The sequence below is a fragment of the Tubulanus polymorphus genome, chromosome 1, assembly GCF_964204645.1.
Source record: "Tubulanus polymorphus chromosome 1, tnTubPoly1.2, whole genome shotgun sequence".
NCBI lineage: Eukaryota > Metazoa > Nemertea > Palaeonemertea > Tubulaniformes > Tubulanidae > Tubulanus > Tubulanus polymorphus.
Window position 1 is genome coordinate 12,433,248 of NC_134025.1, and position 20,233 is coordinate 12,453,480.

General features: G+C 37.1%; 4 protein-coding genes across 6 annotated transcripts in view; all 4 read left to right on the forward strand.

Annotated features, from left to right (window-relative positions):
• Positions 1–1,669: 1,669 nt before the first annotated feature.
• LOC141914800 (N-acylethanolamine-hydrolyzing acid amidase-like) lies at positions 1,670–4,275 on the forward strand. The gene is made up of 10 exons (XM_074806107.1): positions 1,670–1,878; positions 2,302–2,390; positions 2,474–2,543; positions 2,736–2,877; positions 2,961–3,051; positions 3,135–3,208; positions 3,324–3,496; positions 3,624–3,686; positions 3,793–3,888; positions 3,977–4,275. The coding sequence occupies exons 1-10, from the start codon at positions 1,688–1,690 to the stop codon at positions 4,047–4,049; spliced, it is 1,062 nt and encodes a 353-aa protein (XP_074662208.1). The 5' UTR covers positions 1,670–1,687; the 3' UTR covers positions 4,050–4,275.
• A 1,755-nt stretch (positions 4,276–6,030) lies between these two features.
• On the forward strand, positions 6,031–9,272 carry LOC141915036 (N-acylethanolamine-hydrolyzing acid amidase-like). Its single transcript, XM_074806416.1, has 8 exons — positions 6,031–6,119; positions 7,048–7,117; positions 7,666–7,807; positions 7,884–7,974; positions 8,055–8,128; positions 8,201–8,373; positions 8,830–8,925; positions 9,010–9,272. The coding sequence occupies exons 2-8, from the start codon at positions 7,083–7,085 to the stop codon at positions 9,080–9,082; spliced, it is 684 nt and encodes a 227-aa protein (XP_074662517.1). The 5' UTR covers positions 6,031–6,119; positions 7,048–7,082; the 3' UTR covers positions 9,083–9,272.
• Positions 9,273–9,765: 493 nt separating this feature from the next.
• On the forward strand, positions 9,766–16,163 carry LOC141915132 (N-acylethanolamine-hydrolyzing acid amidase-like). Of its 2 annotated transcripts, XM_074806547.1 has the most exons (10): positions 9,766–9,954; positions 11,438–11,532; positions 11,610–11,679; positions 12,262–12,403; positions 12,579–12,669; positions 12,756–12,829; positions 12,963–13,135; positions 13,241–13,303; positions 14,806–14,901; positions 15,036–16,163. In XM_074806547.1, exons 1-10 carry the CDS (start codon positions 9,767–9,769, stop codon positions 15,100–15,102), a joined length of 1,059 nt encoding a protein of 352 aa, XP_074662648.1. In that variant the 5' UTR covers position 9,766; the 3' UTR covers positions 15,103–16,163. The 2 variants fall into 2 exon arrangements, with proteins under 2 accessions (XP_074662648.1, XP_074662649.1); XM_074806548.1 differs by lacking the exons at positions 11,438–11,532; positions 11,610–11,679.
• Positions 16,164–18,594: 2,431 nt separating this feature from the next.
• Positions 18,595–20,233, forward strand: part of LOC141899120 (mitotic checkpoint serine/threonine-protein kinase BUB1-like) — a 35,263-nt gene continuing 33,624 nt past the window's right edge. For both annotated transcript variants that reach the window (XM_074785276.1, XM_074785285.1), the window contains exon 1: positions 18,595–19,372. In XM_074785276.1, coding sequence (XP_074641377.1) covers positions 19,197–19,372 — 176 coding nt within the window. In that variant the 5' untranslated portion in view covers positions 18,595–19,196. The remainder of the gene's footprint in view (positions 19,373–20,233) is intronic.

The window sequence follows — 20,233 nt, forward strand, 5'->3', positions numbered from 1 at the left end:
TTTTGTCGTGCCTTGGCTGACAGGCGACTGGCAACGATCTAGACTAACTACAGCGAACGTTTCAAACACATTATTTATTATGTATTCACGGTTTGCTACAAAGAATAAACAAACAAACATTACAGCAACAATAATTATGCTCATTTTACATCATGTACCACAAATTATAGCATTTGAAATAATTGATACATGTATAATCATATTTAAAGACCGGCTACTCACAATTTCATGTTCACTGTGCGACATGTAGAGCTGACACTGAATACACAGATTTCTGATCAAACATTATATAAGCCAAAAGTTACTGAGCCGTTAAGGCATGATATAAGGCATTCGCCTGCACGGAAATGCACAACTCATAAATCTATAATCCATATCAAAACTTGCAGTGTAAAAAACACAAAGAAAGTATGAAATTACAAATCATAACAAATACAAAAACCATAGCTCTAATGAATAATTTCTTATATGACAAAATCATTTACTAATCTAATTATAAATTAAAGCTAATTTCTAACACCTTTATTACGCGAGAAAACGAGAAAAAGTAGTTTTATCTCGCGATAAACATACTTTTTTAACGAGCGATCATATCGGCAAAACGGGGAAAAGTCGTTTCATAGCGATAATTTTCTCGTTTTAACGCGCCATTTTTCGTTTTAACGTGGCAATGAAATGAAAAAGTTCGTTTTATCGCGCGATAAAACGACTGCGTTTGTGAATAAAAGATTTTTGCAACATCTTTGATTTTTTTTACATTGCCCGAATAAGCCACCATGGTTTTCGCCTATGGCCTGCTTTCAATAATAAGTACGGACATTTTATGAGGTCACATCTTAAGTTGAGACCTTACAATTATGCTGAGAGCTAATTAGCCATTATTTCACCGCTCGCCCGGTGTGTAGGCCTATAGATTTACAATTAGCTCACAGTATCGGAAGCGTTCGTTCGTAATGAAAGTAATCACTTCGACACGCTGCTACGTAGTATGGTGGCTGATAGTGGCCATAGCGAAAACTTTCTGGTATGCAAATCAGGGCGCCAGAACGCCAGAACGTCAAAACGATAAAAACGTCCAATTTTCTCTGTAAATTCCGTTTTGGCGCCCCGCCAAAACGAACTTTCACTTTAGCGCCCTCGCCAAAACAACGAAAAACGTCCAATTTTCTCTGAAAGTTCGTTTTGGCGCGCCAAAACGAAGAAAATTCCGTTTGTTTTGGCAGGGGTGCCAAAACGGAATTTTCTTTGTTTTGGCGCGCCAAAACGAACTTTCAGAGAAAATTGGACGTTTTTTTTTTCGTTTTGGCGTTCTGGCGTTCTGGCGCCCTCAATTACATACCAGGAATTTTACGCTATGGCCCTTATCAGCCACCATAACATAGGCCTACGCTCATATTGATATCACTGAAAGTTTTGTCGAAAAAAACGTGGTACCGCTTGTTACGGCCTTGGCATACGAAAATATTATAATTTACAAAGGTTTGCATATAAGTGATGCTACTAGGCGGCAGTAAACCGAAAAATAAATCGACGTTTCAATATTTACCCGGATTTGGTGTTATCAATCGAAATATGTATTTTAGATATCATATTACAGCTTATCGAAATTTTTATCATGGATAAATTTTATAAAGGGAAAACTTGTTTAACACAATTTGGTTCGAAGCAGGCACCGAGTGTTACAAATATGGCCGGACCTTGGATTCTTAGAGTTTTCGCTATTCATATTTCATTACACGTTTTCGGCGGTATCGTCAGTTGTTATGAAAGAAAAGTGCCTACGTACACTGTGGATCTTGATGCCCCTGCATCTGATCGTTGGAACGAAGTAGTGGATGACTTTCAACGCGAAATCGGGATGATTGCAAAAGCAGTTAGGTAAGTAAATAACGTATGATATAAAGATAATACAATGATAATAAAGATTAGTACAACAGTATATTGTACTGCTATTTCGATTTATATGTATATATTTGAAACATGCTGTTTGATTGAATTACTGGAACACCTTGTCATATACCGCATTATTTTTGAATTCTCGCGATGAAGAAAGGTTTTTCTTCTTCTGCGCGAGAGCAAACAGTTTTCAATTGTCGCAGTGATAAAACTATAGAATATTTCCTATTTCACACGAGAAAATGTATAAATCCATTCATGTATTACACATTTATGTGCAGTTAGCCACACGGAGATATTTTAGAATGGCCCGAATCAACAAGTTTACCACTGATCATGGTATATATATTTTTCGTACTTATAATATAAGTGAAATTATTTCGCTCAGTAATATTTCCATTTCAGAGAATTCGTTCCAGTCCAATGGCATTCAGCTTTTAACCAATTAACCACGAAGGATTTCTTTCCCAGACCGTTTGGTGAAGAACTAAAAGGTAGTTTACTATCTAAATGGAGAATAACGAATCGATATACATTCGAAATGTAGAGATTGATACAACGTTACTATTTTTTTCAGGTATAGCGGAGCGAGCTCAAGTCCCCCATGTAGATATGTTAATGGTTAACTTACTTTATACTTTAAGAGCGTAAGTGTCATTGACATGCAGTGGTAAGGGAAAGATGGTCAAGAGTGGTCGATCAATATCTCAAGTTACTAACGCACTTAGAAATATTTCCAAAAACAATCTAACTAAATATACTAGATCTCTACTTTCTCTTTTTCTTCATGGAATTGGTTAAGATGTGCTTATATTGCAAATGAATACTTTATGGTATAGATATGGTTGTACAAGTATCGTTGCACAGTCTAGTACAGGAAAGATCTGGCATGGACGAAATTTGGACTATGGGGTCAGCACATATGAAAAAGAATTGATTACTAAACTGGCGATTCAAGTGAACTTTCGCAAAAATGGAAAGGTAAAGCCAAGGTTTCCTATTATGACATACAAAAAGATTACTACTAGTACTTGTTTAATAGTAATAGAAGTATCTTGCTGTAGATAGTGTATACTGGTACTTCTTATGCTGGATACGTCGGTTTACCAAATGGTCAAAGGCACGGGGCGTTTTCGATATCATTGAACGAAAGGGGTATTTTACATGTAGATCACGATGAATACTTCTTAAAATAAGTTTCGACCATTTGGTTAGGGCGAATGACCTAATTTTTTCAGCGCAAGGCGACGTGATGGAAAATATCCTTATGTTAAGGGAGCGAGCAATCCCAGTTCCTATGCTTATACGACAGGTAATATAAACGCAATCATATTCGTTTCGTTGATCTATAAATTCACGAACAGCGATAAGCCCCCGCTTAAATCATGAAAAGGGTTGTGGACATTCTTTTACCTCTTCAATTATAGGTATTAAGCAGTCCCTTGAATTATCGGCAGGCACTAAAAACGTTGTCAACAACTAGAATTTCTGCTCCAGCCTATTTGACAGTGGGTGGAATTCTACCTGGAGAAGGCGCTGTAATCACGCGTAATCACAGGAAGGCTGTTAATGTCTGGGAACTTGATATGACGATAAACAGGTTCCATACAATACCGGATTGTCCTGCTATATCTACTTCGTACTTTGCTATTGAATCGTACTTTTTAGTACCGGTACTGTTCTTATGTATATTTCTATTCTTACAATACGTATTGTATATATTATAGATGGTTTGTCCTGGAAACAAATTATGATCACTGGAAACCACCACCCTTGTATGACGACAGGAGGTATTTTTCCACAGTAACTGATACAATAGTCAAGTTCACAACCACATAATCGTACGAATAGAAGGCTGAATATTGACCGATTTTTGTTCTTTCGATTTTTTTGTAGAACCCCTGGAAATAAGGCAATGAATGATATTGGACAAAAAGGTTTCAACGGGACGTCCATGCTTCAAGTCCTTTCTACTGCACCAATACTGAACCCGTATGTTCGTTTATTGTGGTAACCGTAGTGCTTAAAATTTCACTATTTCAAAATCTAATGTCGATAATCTGATTCTTTCTAATTCTAGTCTAACAACATTTACGGCGATAATGAGTGCTGTTGATCCCATAGAATATTATACAGTCGTACTTCAGCCATAGGCGAAGAGCGATGGATCTTCGTTTTTATGTTATGGCTACACCCGTGGACGAAGTATACCGTTAGTCACCAGAGGAAACATTAGCACAACCAAGACTTATATAAGACCAGTCTAAGAACAGCTTGGCCCTATAGCTAAGCTAACGACTTACGACCGTTCTGAGACACTGCGCTACTAGGCCCAGATCCATGAAATATATGTATTAAAAAAGCAATAAACGTCATCATATAAGCCAATTCTTGTTGTTGTTATTAAAATTATTAAAACTATGTTAAAGGTTCCTGTATCGCTCGATCAGTTTCCATCATGTATTCATATATTCCTAACTTTGCCATTTTTTCCATATTTGATTTCAGGGAGGAGAGGTGTACGCAGAGGACTAACCAACCACCAAAAAGAAGGCCTAGACCTTTAGCGCAAAATTGTTTTTAGCGTTATTTTTTCACGGGATAACAACGTCACCCTATTTCCTCCTACCATGGGAAAACGAGCACATGCCCAAGTATCAACGACATTATCTGCAATAGTTTATAAACTAGCACGTATAGAATTGCATTGGTTTTTTTCGGTAATAAATAGTAACTGAAAAGTTACCGAATTAATTGTTATTAATCACCAAAAAAATCACCGTAATTTTACCGTAAGTCATTGCTAGCTAACGATGTCCTTTGGATCGGTTGATAAATAGTAGTTTATCAATTGAAGTTCAATGTCTCTGACTTTGTTTGAGAAATTTCATATAGAAATTTCAATATAGTTATCGTTCATTAACTATCAAAAGTTCAGCTAAAATGCCAATATTTTTGTCAAACGAACGACCCTGGAATTTAGGCTGGGGTGCCCTGGATTGATTTATAAGTTGATCTGTTGGCCTACTGTAATTATTATTCCATTTTCTTCCGCTTGTATTGTTGATTTAGTCACATTTGCTTTCAAATCTCCAAATTCTTTGTTTTTAAAGACGTGTTGAGATTTTTTTCTCTGAAAAATAACCGAAATTCCGTCACATACTCAACATAAAATAAAAAGTATATGAATGACATCCAATTATGGATTAGAAATTGATGCCATTTGTACTATATGTGTCAACGCTACAGATAATGTATTCCTAATAACATGACATTTTCATGAAGAGAAAATCAGTTTACCCGCATCATTTGGTTCGGAGCAGGCATTGATTGAGTTACGAATATGACCGGTCTTTGGAATCTTAGAGCTTTAGCATTTTGTATTGCATTACACTTTTTCGGCGGTATTGTCAGTTGTTATGGAGGAAAATTGCCTAGTTATACTGTGGATCTTGATGCCCCTGCATCTGATCGATGGAACAAAGTAGTTGATGACTTACGGAGCGAAATCAGGGCAATTACAAAAGAAGTTAAGTAAGTTATATTTCATAGTACGCAGTTCAAGCATGAATTTTCTTGCACACATTTATACTGATGCCATCTCCAAGATATCTAACGTTTTAGAATAAGATGCCAGTCTTATGTTGTGCAGGGTCCGTTTTTTTACGAAAAAGTTAACCTAAAACAAAAGAAAAACTAAAAGTTAAAAATGTAAAGCTTACAAACTTATTCATGAAACTGCCCCCAGAACTGGCCAGTTGTTAAAAAATTGGTTTAAAGAAGTTGAATGGTAAAGATAATTAGTCATCTTTCAAAGATACCTTTCAAATTATCTTAATCGAATAATTTTCAATTGTTACCTGAAAATAACATTTCTATGCCGATACTTTATTATGTATTTTACAAAATATACATACAGCTGATCATTCCAAATTATGATTATTGGACTGGCATTTTTTCTACGTACTCTAAGACAGGTGAGATTAGTATTGAGGAGAAGATACGTACACAATATTATATCGTTTTACTCTAGAACTTTTCACTTTTGGCTGAATTCATTGTCGGATTTCTCTCGTTGAGATTATAGTATTGCCTTTTAAGTCTAGCCGATACGGTTCTGTCTTTCAGACAACTTGTACCGGTTCATTTGCATCCAACGTTTGTCCACCTTGCCAAATCTGCAAAGCACTTTTTTCCCAAACCGTTTGGCGAAGAAATACAAGGTAAATGCTTGTGAATAATTTCAATGGAAATTGATCTTTTGCAAAGAAATTATATGTGTAGACACGCATAGAATCCCGGCAGGAGCATAGTGAAATTAATTTTTCTAAATAATTGAATTTCTTTTTCTTTGAAATCTTTGTTTCTTGGAAATAAATTCTAATTACTGGTCATCATTTCACTTTATTTCGATATGATTGATTTATTGGACTATTCCTCCAGTCTTTGGCCACTTACACATACGCTCTCTACCTCCAATCAAATCACCCCCAGCCAATTACCACCCAGCCATTTTACCCCGAAGCAATTACCCCCTAGCAAATTACTCTCAGGCAATTACTCGCATTAAATTTTTCCCCAAAATAGAAAATAACCCCAGAAATCTCCCAATATGTACATTTCCACCCCATTGCCAGGAATTGTATATCATTCATACAAAGAGGAATCCCACAGTTTTTATCTTTGATTACCCTTGCACAGGTTATATGTTCGACATCTGTGATTTTAAAGAAGAAGGATATTTCATGGAGACTTTAAGATGTGTACGTTTGTAACGAGGGGCTAGTTCGGTCTGACTGACAGAAGAAATATCCTCTCAATATCGATTCCAAACGCCCAAATACCAGTGAAAAGATAAATGAAAAAAAATCTCATTTTTTTTACAAAAAAAAGGATTTCGTTCCCACGAAGAAAAGACATTCTCACCATTGCACCTCCGGGGCTTCGTAATATACACATACATACAGATAACCTCGCCTCACTCGGACATGGCCAAATCCGACTTTTGGCTAACTTGGACAAAAACGAAATTATTTTCTGACTTCCTAAACATATTTTCATATCCTTAACTCGCTTACCTCTAGCCAATATTGCCGGTGCGGGTTTTTTCTAGTTAGGCGAGCTTTACCGTAGGTCCTAATACTTTTTCAGGTATAGCAGCGAAAGTTGAAGTCCCCGCTGAAAATATGTTGATGGTTAACCTACTTTATAGTTTAAGAACGTAAGTGTTGCTGAAACAGTCAAACCTCGTTAGAACGATGTCCGTGGGAAAATGAAAAATCATCGTGCTAACCGTATTTCCTATTAACCCCTTGACAAATCCATAAGGACCTCAATTCCATAATTACCCGCAAAGACCGTACTGCTGGTATGCACATTAACCATCAGACATATCCATCGTACTAGAGGTGTTTATTTACTACAGAAATGAATTGGAGATCGTAAAAACGTGAAAACGTAAAAACGACCGCAGCAAACATTTTCATTGGAAAATGCAATGCTAATAGAGAGGCCAGGAATTCTTAAATTCATCGCATTGCTATGGTATTCACATTGTAAGCCGAATCGTACTTACGATGTTCGACTGTATCCATGTGAGAGATTATGGAAACTTCTTTCCTTATGGTGCAGTCACTATTTTAAGTTACAAACCTTGCCAGTACAACAAAAAAAACGTAGCTATCCAACGAACTGCTTTTATATGATATATATCTATACAATGAGTTCGTTGGAAAATTCATTGCATAATATGCATATTATGCATATTAGATATGGGTGTACAAGCATCGTTGCTCAGTCTAGTACAGGACAGATCTGGCATGGACGCAATCTAGACTATGGAGAGAGTTCGTACGAAAAGCAACTACTTACTAAACTGGCGATTCAAGTACACTTCCGAAAAAATGGACAGGTAAAGCCAAATAGATTTCCGGCACAGTACTGCCCTTTTTACGAGCTTTCAAGAATTTCTAATTATATCGCTACAGATACTGTATACTGGCAATACGTATGCTGGCATCGTCGGTTTACCAAATGGCCAAAGGCACGGGGCGTTTGCTATTTCACTGAACGAAAGAGGTATCGCATATTAAAAGTTCATCGTCGATAATGCATACTCACATTTGTTTTTTTGTAATTCCGAATGAATTTCTTTTTAGCTCAAGGAGATGCGATGGAGAATCTCAGAATGTTAGTGTGGCGTGCAATTCCAGTTCCCATGCTCATTCGACAGGTAAGTGACGTACAAGACTGTCCAACTACTTTTTACTTGTATATGAATAACATTTTGTATTACCATGCATAGGTATTGGACAGTCCTTTAAATTATCGGCAGGCAATCGAAAAGTTATTAACGACTACTATACCCGCTCCGGCGTATTTAACAGTTAGTGGAATTCAACCCGGAGAAGGCGCTGTAATCACGCGCGATCGACGAAATCCTGTCGATGTCTGGCAAATTGATACGACGAGAAACAGGTACCAGTATTATTTTGCTACATTTATTTGAGCCGGCATCTCCTTTTATGTATTCTTATATGTATATGTATATATATATATATATATATATATATATATATATATATATATATATATATATATATATATATATATATATATATATATATATATATATATATATATATATATATATATATATATATATATATATATATATATATATATATATATATATATATATATTATAGATGGTATGTCCTGGAAACAAATTATGATCACTGGAAACCGCCACCTCATGATGACGACAGGAGGTAAAGCAATGATATTAAAGAAGAAGAAGAGATCTTATATGAATTAATTCATGTCTTTTGTTCACAAACAGTCAATCCGCTTAGTTGTGAGAAGGCTGACTTGGTTAAGCCTAATGCACACGGCAAAAAACCATTATCGCAATTGTTCTTTCAATATTTGTAGAACCCCTGGAAACAAGGCGATGAATGCTATCGGTCCTCAAGGTTTCAATGGGACGTCCATGCTTCAAGTCCTTTCTACTGCACCTCTGCTGAACCCGTGCGTTTTAAAAACTAATTCAAGAAATCATCAAGAGCACTTTTAATTATGTGTATTCTAATTTTTTCTTTTTTCTAATTTCAGCCTCACAACCTTTACGGCAATTATGAGTGCTGTGGACCCAAAAGCCTATCATTCGGTCGTTCTCCAGCCATAGACGAAGAAGTAGGCTAGGCCTATCTGATTTCCACATGTGGATGTGTCATATAAGTGAATTTTGAGATAAACTGATGATGAGAAATCATACCTCTACCTCGTCTACGTCTCACTTCTTAATAATGATAATCTATCCATCCTAAATCGATGTAAAATATACTCATTGGCTTTACATGAAATACAAAAAGAAAACAGAGAAACCTAATGCTAGTTTAATTTTGATGTGTTTTGAGATATCCAGGAGACCAAGGGGAGTGACTAAGCTTATAGCAGAATTGAGTTGATGATCTATTTTGCACTATTGACTGTTCCGTATATTATTGTGGTGTAGGACCGTTGACGGATTTAGGATGTTAGGATCAGGAGATACTACGACGATGAGCAAATGAAAACTGAAGCCCCGAATTTGGACGAGTTTCATAGGGCATGGAAACGGATTCAGTGCTGTGAAATGTTGGAATGTGGTTTTGTCTCCTCTTTAGATAAATCGTTATGTAAAAGCTGTTTATTTTTCCTACTTCATTCTTCTTTTAATTTATGTTCATGATTTTACGCACAGAACCGAACAAATGTGAAATAAAATGTCGGAGCAAACCCGATGCCGGCAGATCACGAATACCTGGCATTCAGTACTACGATTAAACTTGAGCGTGCAGTCTGCAGATCGGAGTCACATGATATAAAGATGGCAGCTCCCTGGATGCGGACGCTTTTAGCAATCAGTCTTTTCGTAAATATTTTCTCGATTACCAGTTGCTTTCAACGAACATCGAAACACTACACCGTAGATCTTGATGCGCCTGCATCTGAACGTTGGAACAGAGTAGTTGATGACTTTCGCGATGAAGTTTACCTGGCTGCAAAAGTATTGAAGTGAGTTGACTTGACAACCGCCAAAAAACTTATATTTTTAAGTAGGTAGGCTTCACCAAGAACCTTAGTGTCTGATGTACCACGTTGGTTACACTAGGATGGTAGTAGAGCAACAGAGATCTCTTGTGGAGATTTCCACTACACGTACCAGGATCACAGGGGGTCCTATCAGAGATGTAGGTAGTGTAAAGGAAAAAACCGACATTTTACACCAATCATGTCATTATAAACAATCAAGCTAGTTCACAGGGGTTCGTATCAAGGATAATCTGTAAAGACGATAATCTGTGAATCCAGTGTCTGTTATGTATATGAATTAAAGTTATCTTAGGCTATATATACATTATAGATACTGGATTAACAGATTATCGTTTTTAGCCCACTTGTTGGGACTTAAGTCCCAGCGGGCTATTGCATTCAATTTTCGTCCGTCCATAGTTATTTTGGGAAGTTTTAAAGACGCTTCCATGTATTGTCCTGATATTTGGGTTACACATGTATCTACTACCCTAGACAAATCTTCAGCCCAAAAATGGCCCTGTCAGAACCAAGATGGCTGACTGGCAGCCATTGTTGTTCGGCAAAATCAACACTTTTTAGCCCACTTGGGACTTTAGTCCCAGCGGGCTATTGCGTTCACTTTTCGTCCGTCCGTAGATGGGATCCAGTTATTTTGGGAAGTTTAGAAGATGCTTCAATGTAATGTCTTGATATTGGGGTTACACATGTATCTACTCTAGACACATCTTCAGCTCAAAAACTGGCCCTGACAGAATCAAGATGGCCGACTGGCAGCCATAGTTGTTTGTCAGCACTTTTTACATGTTTTTGAGGAAACTTTGTTTTGAAGACGCTTTGATCAATTACCTTGATCTTTTGTATATATTTGAATCCCCCAGGGCCCATAAGCATAACAAAAATTAGGTTGATCAGACCAGGGATGAGAATTCCCCGCGGATCCGCGGTTTCTCGCGGATTTCGGTATTGAAAAATATCCATTTTCCAAATAGTCCAAAAATGATGTAAAAGTATGTTAAACTACCTACGACTTTGATATGAATCCCTGTGAGCTAGTTAGTTGAGAAAGGGCAATGAATAATGAATAATTGAGGGTTGCATGATAAAGTGAAAAAAAGCGTTGGCATAGGCCTGATATGCACATACAACAAACTTTGCAATTTCTCTGAGATCAAGAGAAGTGATAGGGTAGGCCTTTCCAGATAAGAAGAAAAGAATGGACAGGACAGCCACAGTGTTGAACGAATGATAAACTTGAACTTCGGACTCTTGTTCATCACCTGATCTCTTTTGTAATTATATAGGCCTATCCAATTATACAATTATAAGCAATTATATCATATCCGGGTATGTATATACTAGGCGATTTATGGTTTATAGCAAATAGATACTAGACTATACTGCCATTATTTTGTTAATTTTATTCAAGTCTGAGGTGTTTCAATAAAGATAATTTACATTCCAGAGATCATGTACCAGGGAAATTACTTCCGATTTTTGAAAAGGTAGCAGCGTCAGTAGAACACATCCTACCTAGTCCATTTGGTGAAGAAATTAAAGGTAGTCCAAAATCGGCTCAAATAAATGTCAAAAGGATTGGTGTATATGAAAATGTCTCTTTATCTGTACTGTCTTAGGTATTGCAGCCAGGGCTAATATTCCTATTGGTGAATTAGTAATTTTAAACTTGGTCTATAGTCTCACTGCGTAAGTTTTGAAATAGAGTTTTCTAAATATATTCAGATATTTAATGTTTATTACAGTGTTCCCTGTAACTTCAAGAACCCCATTGTGAATGGCCCGTGACCCCCTCACCTTATAATGTAAGGAATGATTAATCAATGTATATTGATGTGATGTTAGAAAGTTTTCATTAAAAGATAAACGAAAATTAGATTAAAGGTACAGTGGAACCTCATTGTAATGACCTAAATGGATATAATGATTTCTCGGTTATTACAAACCCAGAATATGGTCCAAAATATAAATATAATCATGAACTATGGGTTATATAACAAAGCGATTTTCTGGTCATATGATGTTCTTTGTAACAAGGTTCCACTGTATACCACTTTTATGGAAAATCACTCCAGTACATACAAATTGTTTATATACCCTCTGTAAAGAATGTACATTTTGGCATAACATCCTCCCCATGTATACTTTTCTATTGATTTTGAAAACCCCATCCCCAAGGGCATTCTTACCTTTGTACAGCCTTAAGTATCTTAATACCTTTTCGTCTCCTATTCTGTTTTTAGTTGACAACAATATTTTTACAATCCTCAGATTCGGGTGCACCAGTATTGTTGCTCAGTCGGGTTCTGGCCAGATCTGGCATGGACGAAATTTGGACTATGGTTCCAACCCGATGGAAAGACAAATATTGAGTAACATCACTATACAAGTGGACTTCCAGAGAAATGGAACGGTAAGTGAAAATTAGATTTATATCTTCACTGTGACTTACTGAACTTGAAAATGGTGAGGGTTCTTCCTTGGCTATATGATTCAAGGGTATTTTGGTTTTTATTGGCTGCACCATTCAAAGGATTTAATGGTTTTCTTATCAATCACAAGGAAGCATGATGTTTGTATCAATTTAGACTCTATACAGTGGTTCTTCGTATGCGGGCTATGTTGGTTTGCCAAATGGCCAGAGGCACAAAGCATTTACAGTTTCAATGGATGAAAGAGGTATGATGTTGTGGCATACTGGTATTTGGAAAAAATGGCATACAGATCTTGAAGTAAATAATCCGGAATTGGTTTTTTCTTTTTAGATGATGGAAATATAATAGAAAACCTGTACATGCTACTAGATGGTGCGATTCCAATTCCTATGCTCATACGACAGGTGCGTTCCTCAGGTTAAAAAAACTTAAAATTGAAAGTATTACATTCCGGTATTTTTTACTTATGTGGGATTTCCCGGTATGCAATGGAACATATATATCCTTAGAGAAAGATATCCTTATCTATATATGTAGGTATTGGGCCGCCCTTTGAATTATCGACAAGCATTAAAAAACCTAGCAAACACTAGAGTTTCTGCTGCGGCTTATCTGATAGTTGGTGGAATTCAAACTGAAGAAGGCGCTGTAATCACGCGTGATCGTAAAAATGCTGTCGATATATGGGAAATTGATCTGAAAAGCAATAGGTAGGCTTTGACAATATTCGACATGAAGTGGACTGAATATCACAGGTTATGCAATATATGATCAGAAATAATGTCAGGAGTAATAATCTATCGATTATTTTACAGATGGTTTGTCCTCGAAACGAATTATGACCACTGGAAACCGCCCCCGGCTAGTGATGACAGACGGTATGTATGTGATAAGATCTTTAGATCTAATAATCATTATCTTGATTAGCCGTGTTCACAGCAATGATAGTACATTCTTACTGACCAGCAGAGACTAATTTGGCACAGAATGTTTGCCAGTGTAAGCAAGATAGGAATGGTATAAATAAAAATTGTTCTAAATGATATTATAGACTAAAAGAATCTGCTTTGATCTGGTGTGTTCAATTCTGCATAAAATTTGTTACTCCATTGGCTTTGCAGAGGTTTTATGGATATACATGTACATCTAATTTTGTATATTTGTACACTAACTCTCATCTCTGGGAATAATACTATTTTTTGGAAATTTTTTCCATGTCAGTGAGCCTAATGAATTAAACCATAGGCTTAAAACTATATATTAGATACATCCATGTTGCCATGGACACAGTACAATCAGTGGCGGAATTAGCCTACCGCACTTGCCACTAATGCGGTAGTCAACATTTTTCCTTTTTGACTTAGCTGATTCCTTGGAAAAAAGTACCCATATTAAAACAGGATTTTTCTCTTCCAAAACCCAGGAAATGTCATCTCAGCCCTTTAAATGAATCAAAATTTTCTGGGGGAGGACCCCCCAGACCCCGCGGGGGCACGTCGTGCCTTCGGCACTCGTAATGCACATCTCGTGCCTTCGGCACTCGGTTGCAGAAATGCGGTAGTCATATTATTCCTCTGGATCCGCCACTGACAATAACAATGGGGGATGGGTATCATATAATTTATGGGTTAGTGGGTAAGTTACAATGAAATGTTTGATTGGTTTGGTGCATTGAAAAAATGTTGTTTCAATTGCTTTATCAAAAAAGTCACCATCACTATTCATCATATTAAACTACTTAATGTTTTTGTCCACCAGGGGGCGCCCCTGCAGGTGTAGTTTCTATTTCTTTAAATTGCTATTAGTCCTACAGTTTTAATCAGATCAATTCCAAGTTAGGTATGAATATTCTTTGGACCAATACCTACAAAGTACAGAGCCCTTTTATGGATTTGGCCACAAGGGGGCACCCCCAGGTATGCAGCTTCTATTTCTTCAGATCACACACCGGAGCTACTTAAGCCGATAGGCTCCCTGTTGATATTCATACTCAAACAATAGTGTTTGGAATCGTGGAAACAACATTAAAATGAACGAATAGTAGTTGCTATAGCAATGATTTTCAAGATCACGCCAGCAAAATTTGGACCAATAACAATTGGATCCTGGTACTAGAGAACAAGGGCTACCTTCAAAAATAAAATCACGAATATGTCTTTCCACTCAAGCGAAAAGTCAATTTTTGGGACCCATGGATTGGACTAATTTGATCAGTCTGTAAGACTGGCTAACATTTAATGATATTTTTATCATTTTTTTATAGCTATGTTTTTATTGAATTTCTCATTGCGTCACAAATTTTCATCTTAATATCTTATAAGTTCTTAATAATTTCACTGTGTATAAATAGTTCATGCAATGCTGTTATAACACTTTGTAGAACCCCTGGAAATAAGGCTATGAATGCTGCCGGCGCAAAAGGTTTTGACGGATCATCCATGTTTAAAGTACTTTCTACTCCACCTGTATTGAACAAGTATGTTATTTAGATAACCATCAATAAACTGATAAAATAATGTTTGATAAGATACCGACCAATAAATCTTGTATTCCCTCTGAACTATCGTGCTATTCATTTTGTGTTAGATTTCTTTGAATTTATATTTGTAGTGAAACAACCTTCACAGCGATAATGAGTGCCGTGGACCCAAATGCTTTTCATACTTATGTCAGATAGGTTGCTCGGTGAAGAATGGAAGGCATTGGTCCTTATGCATGATGGCTTTAAAAGAAAACTGAGAATAATGATATAAATAACACATTAAGTTAAAGATACTTAAAATTACCAGTAAACGAATTTGTTTATCATACATGTATGAACTAGCTTGCTGAAAGCCTATATAGTATCATCCAATAATATGTACATGCACTAGATGTACCAATGAAACTAATCTGGTTCCTGAATAGGATATTTTATTTTACGTGAATAAGAGTTCCATCTCGTGTAAGATTCAAAAATTGAATTTCAAAAAATTTCAATGTCAAATGTAACGCCTTGTTCCGTTTACATATGTATGCATGTATCTGGCCAATGAAAAGTTAGTTGAGGTGCTTTTTACCATCAACTGGCAACCAAAAATATACGCTTCCATCACATGGAGATGATTTTGCCCGATCCAAATTAGCACGGGTCAGGCCCCAGTCATCAAATTTGGCCTGTTGATATTAAACAATGCTGAGTGACTTTCGGAACCTGGTAGCAATTCACATGCAATAATTTGGCTCGGGCCCGGTCCGATGTTTTTGATCTGGCCAAAACAGACATGGGCCCATTTAGCACCCGTGTGAACAGTTGTTTTGGGCCAAATTTACCGCGGGCCAAAAACATTTGTGTGATCACGGCTATAAAGTTCATTGATTATAAGAAAAGCAAAAATCAAATATTACATTATCTTAACTGTTGTACCATGTCTATGTATTATTGAATATCTAAGTTAAAACGCATGGAATTTCTTTGCTATTTCCCCACAATGTATCTCTGGTGGTTGATGTAACCCTTGCTTCATGAGAACATTCTACTTGTAACATTGAATTGATTATTTGTTGATTTACTATTTTCTACTACTAGGCAAAGGCTTAACGTTACTTAACGTCAACTCTCATGTGTATCCAGTATTATGTGTACTTATTAAAGTGCTAGATGTTCTATTTTGAACCGAATTATTTGTATACATTTGTCTTTTGTGATACTTTACAATGGTATATATGACTTGATAATAAACTCTTTGATTAATATAAATGACTATAACAATGCTGTCGTCTTCCTTCTTTGGTAATCAAGATTTCGTAGACGGGTGAACACTTTGTTGCAGCAATTAGGCTTTCCGTTATTGTTCCACAGAAGTCGATTTTACACGGAAATTGATGAGAACCTCTCTTAACAGGCCCGTACACATCCCCATTCTAGGAATATGTCCGTGTTTTAGAATCATTGGCATAGCAATTAATGTTACTTCATTATTGAGAAAAAACATTGAATTACAGTCAGCCCCGATATACCGGTTGGCGGATATAACGAACTTTCGCTTATATCGAACATATTTTCTGGTCCCGTGAAGTTCGAAGGTTCCACGAGGTTCCACTATATTACTATTGAGTAGATTTTGTAAATAAACCTGCTCTTCATATCACCATTGGGCCCGTGTTTCATCGTTATTTCTAGAATTTGGCTTGTTTTCCGATTGCTATAACATGTGGGACCGCGTCAGTAGAGATCGTTGAATGCTTGAATTTGTCAATACATAATTCGGTACCCGTATCACATCATCTCTGCACCTGTTGTTCCGTGAACATTACTGTTGTATTCTATAGCTACGAGCCTACGAGCAATTAATCATCTCTTATTGAGATAATTGCTCGTAGTTGTTTAAGGTAAAATTTCCTCAGGCGTCAGTTATATGGGAACTAGCTCGATTTTCAGCGTAAATTACACGCGTCACCGATTCGTTGGCGATCTGTAACTTCCAGTTCCTCGATAAAGTTGACGACAAAACTCCAACCACTGATAAAACCGTAGCAGACAATGAAGAATATACTAGATCTTGTTTTACAAATATCCGCTATGGACATTCCAAGGCACAGCGAGGATCCATACAAATCGAAAATCTAATTCTGAAACTTACCTTTACAAACTATAGGCTAGACATGTTTATAACATGTCTGACACATTCTCTAAGACATTACTAGAACAACTGCTTAGAAACAGATATCAAATTATTGTTCAGTCGTCTCCAGTTATTATACGAATGAACAAAGAAGATACATGTACGTATAGGGCTAACATAAAATTCATGCAGATACACACAGATACACACAAAATGAATAATAATTCCTAAAATTGACAATAATAAATCATATCTGAGACCTATGGTGGTTGATTCGGGTCATACTAAAATTTTTCTGTACGCTATTAGCGTTTCTGTAGCCGTACAGAAAGTTTTTTAGTATGGTGTACGAGAATTCAAAACTTTTTGTTTTCTCGCGCGAGAATCCAAATCATTTTAGGTCTCGCGCGGGAATTCAAAACTTTTTGTTTTCTCGCGAGAGAATTCAAAAAGTTTGGTTTTCTCACGTGAGAATTCAAAGATTTTGGTTTTCTCGCGCGAGAATTCAAAACAATTTAGTTTTGTCGCGCGAGAATTCAAAACTTTTGGTGTTCACACCCGAAAAAAAACCTTTGGTTTGAAAAATTTTACTGAATAGTAGAATATTGGTCAGACCAACGCGCCCCAGTTCCGCCGCCTAATCAAACAGGAACAAAGCAGACTCAGACAAACTCAAAACTCATGACACAATTTCAATAAGATAAACAATACAATACATGATCACCACTAACTATATTCAGCATTTAATTATGACCGATCATTTGCTTTTAGATAGGATAGATATGTAGATATATTAGTGAAATCAGTATTAATGTATGGTACCCAATCTGGGCATTTGAAAATGTTAGAAATATAGAATCCGTTCATGTCAAATTCTGTAAATACCTACTCAATGTGGGCGCCACGACACCGAATGTGATGGTCTACGGTGAACTAATAGGTTGTTTCCCTCTGTTTATAGATATATACAAATCTCGGCAGCAAAGTTTTGGCTAAAAATTCTCGCGCGTGAAAACCAAAAGTTTTGAATTCTCGCGCGAGAAAACCAAAATGTTTTGAATTAAAAAACGGGCCAATGTGAAAAATTTTTTATCGTTGCTTTAGCCGTACAGAAAAATTTTTAGTATGGCCCGAATCAGCCATAGGAAGAGGCAGGAAATATAATATTTTTTACTACGGACATTTTTAATCATCCTCGCTTGCCAGGGGTCCGGTATCACTCCCGAGCTCGCTTCCACCAGCGAACAGCTTTAGCGTAGTGGGTTCGAATCCCTTGACAGGTGAAGATGTTTTTAATGGAAGGAGCAGGAAAAAACCAAAATTGACAATCTTTTCATCATTAGAGTATTTTCGACGCCGAACAAAATAAGAATGGAAATGGAAATGGAATTTGTGTTCGTCATCAAATGATTAGAGAAATGACTGAAGACCATAGAAGTGCATCTTCACCCGTCAAGGGATTCGAACCCACTACGCTAAAGCGGTTCCCCGAACCCCTTGACCTCACGAGTCGTTACTAGCCGACCAGAATCCGGTCGTACCAATCACAGCGCTTGTAACAAACCGTCAGTAGACTTCTGTTGGTTTTCCCGTTAAATTGACCAATCAGCGAACGTTTTACCGAACAAGGAAGTATTTCGCAAATCGATATATGACGTCACGCGCAACAGCGCCAGTAATGAAATCACGCTTCGTGAGGCCAGGGGGCTGGTGGAAGCGAGTTCGGGAGTGATACCGGACCCCTGGCAAGCGAGGATGTAGAAGTGTAATTTTTTCATTCTAGTCTTTGCAAAATCAATCGAAAATTATTGAGATGGACTTTGACATAACATTTTTTTGAAAGTTGTGATGAAACCAGAAGGGAGGACAACAGTTATATTCTTTCAAATTTGATGGTTTTTGACAGATGTTTGCGGAACTCGTACTCTTATCCAAGAAAAAAGGATCTTAGTAATTCAAGTGTTTCCCAGTTTATATTGAATACGGTACATCGACCGTACAGTGCTGCCACCATGTCGAGGCGCATGCGCTGTGGCGGCACAGTTTAAACAAGAAACCCGGAAGTTTATCAAGGTTATTCATTTTACTTGTTGCGATCGGAGAATAATTCATGAATTTGTGGTAAATCAGCAGCATCGCATTGCAGAAATAAGAAGCTGAGAGTGAGATGATGAATACTAGCGATGTTCACACGGCGAGCAGTGTTGGGAACGACGATGAATGGGAGTTAAGCAAAGAGAACGTCCAACCTCTCAAACAAGGCAGACAAATAGCCAATTTAAGCGCGGCTCTGTGCATGATGAATAGTGGTTCGAGCGATATAAGGCTTCAGGAAGAAAAACAGTAAGTTCATTTTGATGATAGAACTTTTTAAAGAAGTGGATATTTTACAAAAATCAAAGTTGCGAGGAAAATTGCATTTGCAGCAGGGACGCTAACAAACGTCATAATCAATGCACCAGCACAGGCACTTGAATATGGGCTTTGATAATGGATAAATATTTGATAATTTACCAGCGATACGTTAATCCTACTTTAATAGATCGCCATGTTTTATAATAAATTTACCCATGATGCAACGCGCGCCGGTCGTTTAGCTATACTATACAGAAAGGCTGGAAACGATCCTATCTCCGTAATGCTTAAATCTACCCGCAGTTATCGGGACAGCCGAACACTGCCGATGATTGCCGAAGTACGTCCTTAGTGTCAATTTTAATCCTGAAATATAGGAGCGCCCATGATTTCAATTGTAGATGATTTTTTTGGAAACATTGACACTGTTTTAGCTCCATTAAAGATTTTAAATGGCAACAAAATTGATTTTTGAAAATTCGCGATGCCTCTTCGGGATTGCTGTGACGTCATCTGTCCCGATAACTGCGGGTAGATTTAAGCATTACGGAGATAGGATCGTTTCCAGCCTTTCTGTATAGTATAGCTAAACGATCGGCGCGCGTTGCATCATGGGTAAATTTATTATAAAACATGGCGGATCTATTAAAGTAGGATTAACGTATCGCTGGTAAATTATCAAATATTTATCCATTATCAAAGCCCATATTCAAGTGCCTGTGGCACCAGTCAATGAAAGTCCCCGCCCTACCGGGGCCGGGAAACGAAAATTAGTGCCGGCACTAGGATCCCTCAATCGGGACTTTTCCCTGCCACCGGTAACGTTATTTTGATCGCTTACTGTAGCGC

Bases quoted from the DNA above. Each gene is read 5' to 3' on its own strand.
- LOC141915036 (XM_074806416.1), top strand. From the start codon at position 7,083: ATGTTGATGGTTAACCTACTTTATAGTTTAAGAAC. The intron at 7,975-8,054 runs GTATCGCATATT...ATTTCTTTTTAG, and splicing joins TATTTCACTGAACGAAAGAG to CTCAAGGAGATGCGATGGAG. The intron at 8,129-8,200 runs GTAAGTGACGTA...TACCATGCATAG, and splicing joins TTCCCATGCTCATTCGACAG to GTATTGGACAGTCCTTTAAA.
- LOC141915132 (XM_074806547.1), top strand. From the start codon at position 9,767: ATGGCAGCTCCCTGGATGCGGACGCTTTTAGCAATCAGTCTTTTCGTA. The intron at 12,404-12,578 runs GTAAGTGAAAAT...GTATCAATTTAG, and splicing joins ACTTCCAGAGAAATGGAACG to ACTCTATACAGTGGTTCTTC. The intron at 13,136-13,240 runs GTAGGCTTTGAC...ATTATTTTACAG, and splicing joins ATTGATCTGAAAAGCAATAG to ATGGTTTGTCCTCGAAACGA.
- LOC141914800 (XM_074806107.1), top strand. From the start codon at position 1,688: ATGGCCGGACCTTGGATTCTTAGAGTTTTCGCTATTCATATTTCATTA. The intron at 2,391-2,473 runs GTAGTTTACTAT...TATTTTTTTCAG, and splicing joins GTTTGGTGAAGAACTAAAAG to GTATAGCGGAGCGAGCTCAA. The intron at 2,878-2,960 runs GTAAAGCCAAGG...ATCTTGCTGTAG, and splicing joins ACTTTCGCAAAAATGGAAAG to ATAGTGTATACTGGTACTTC.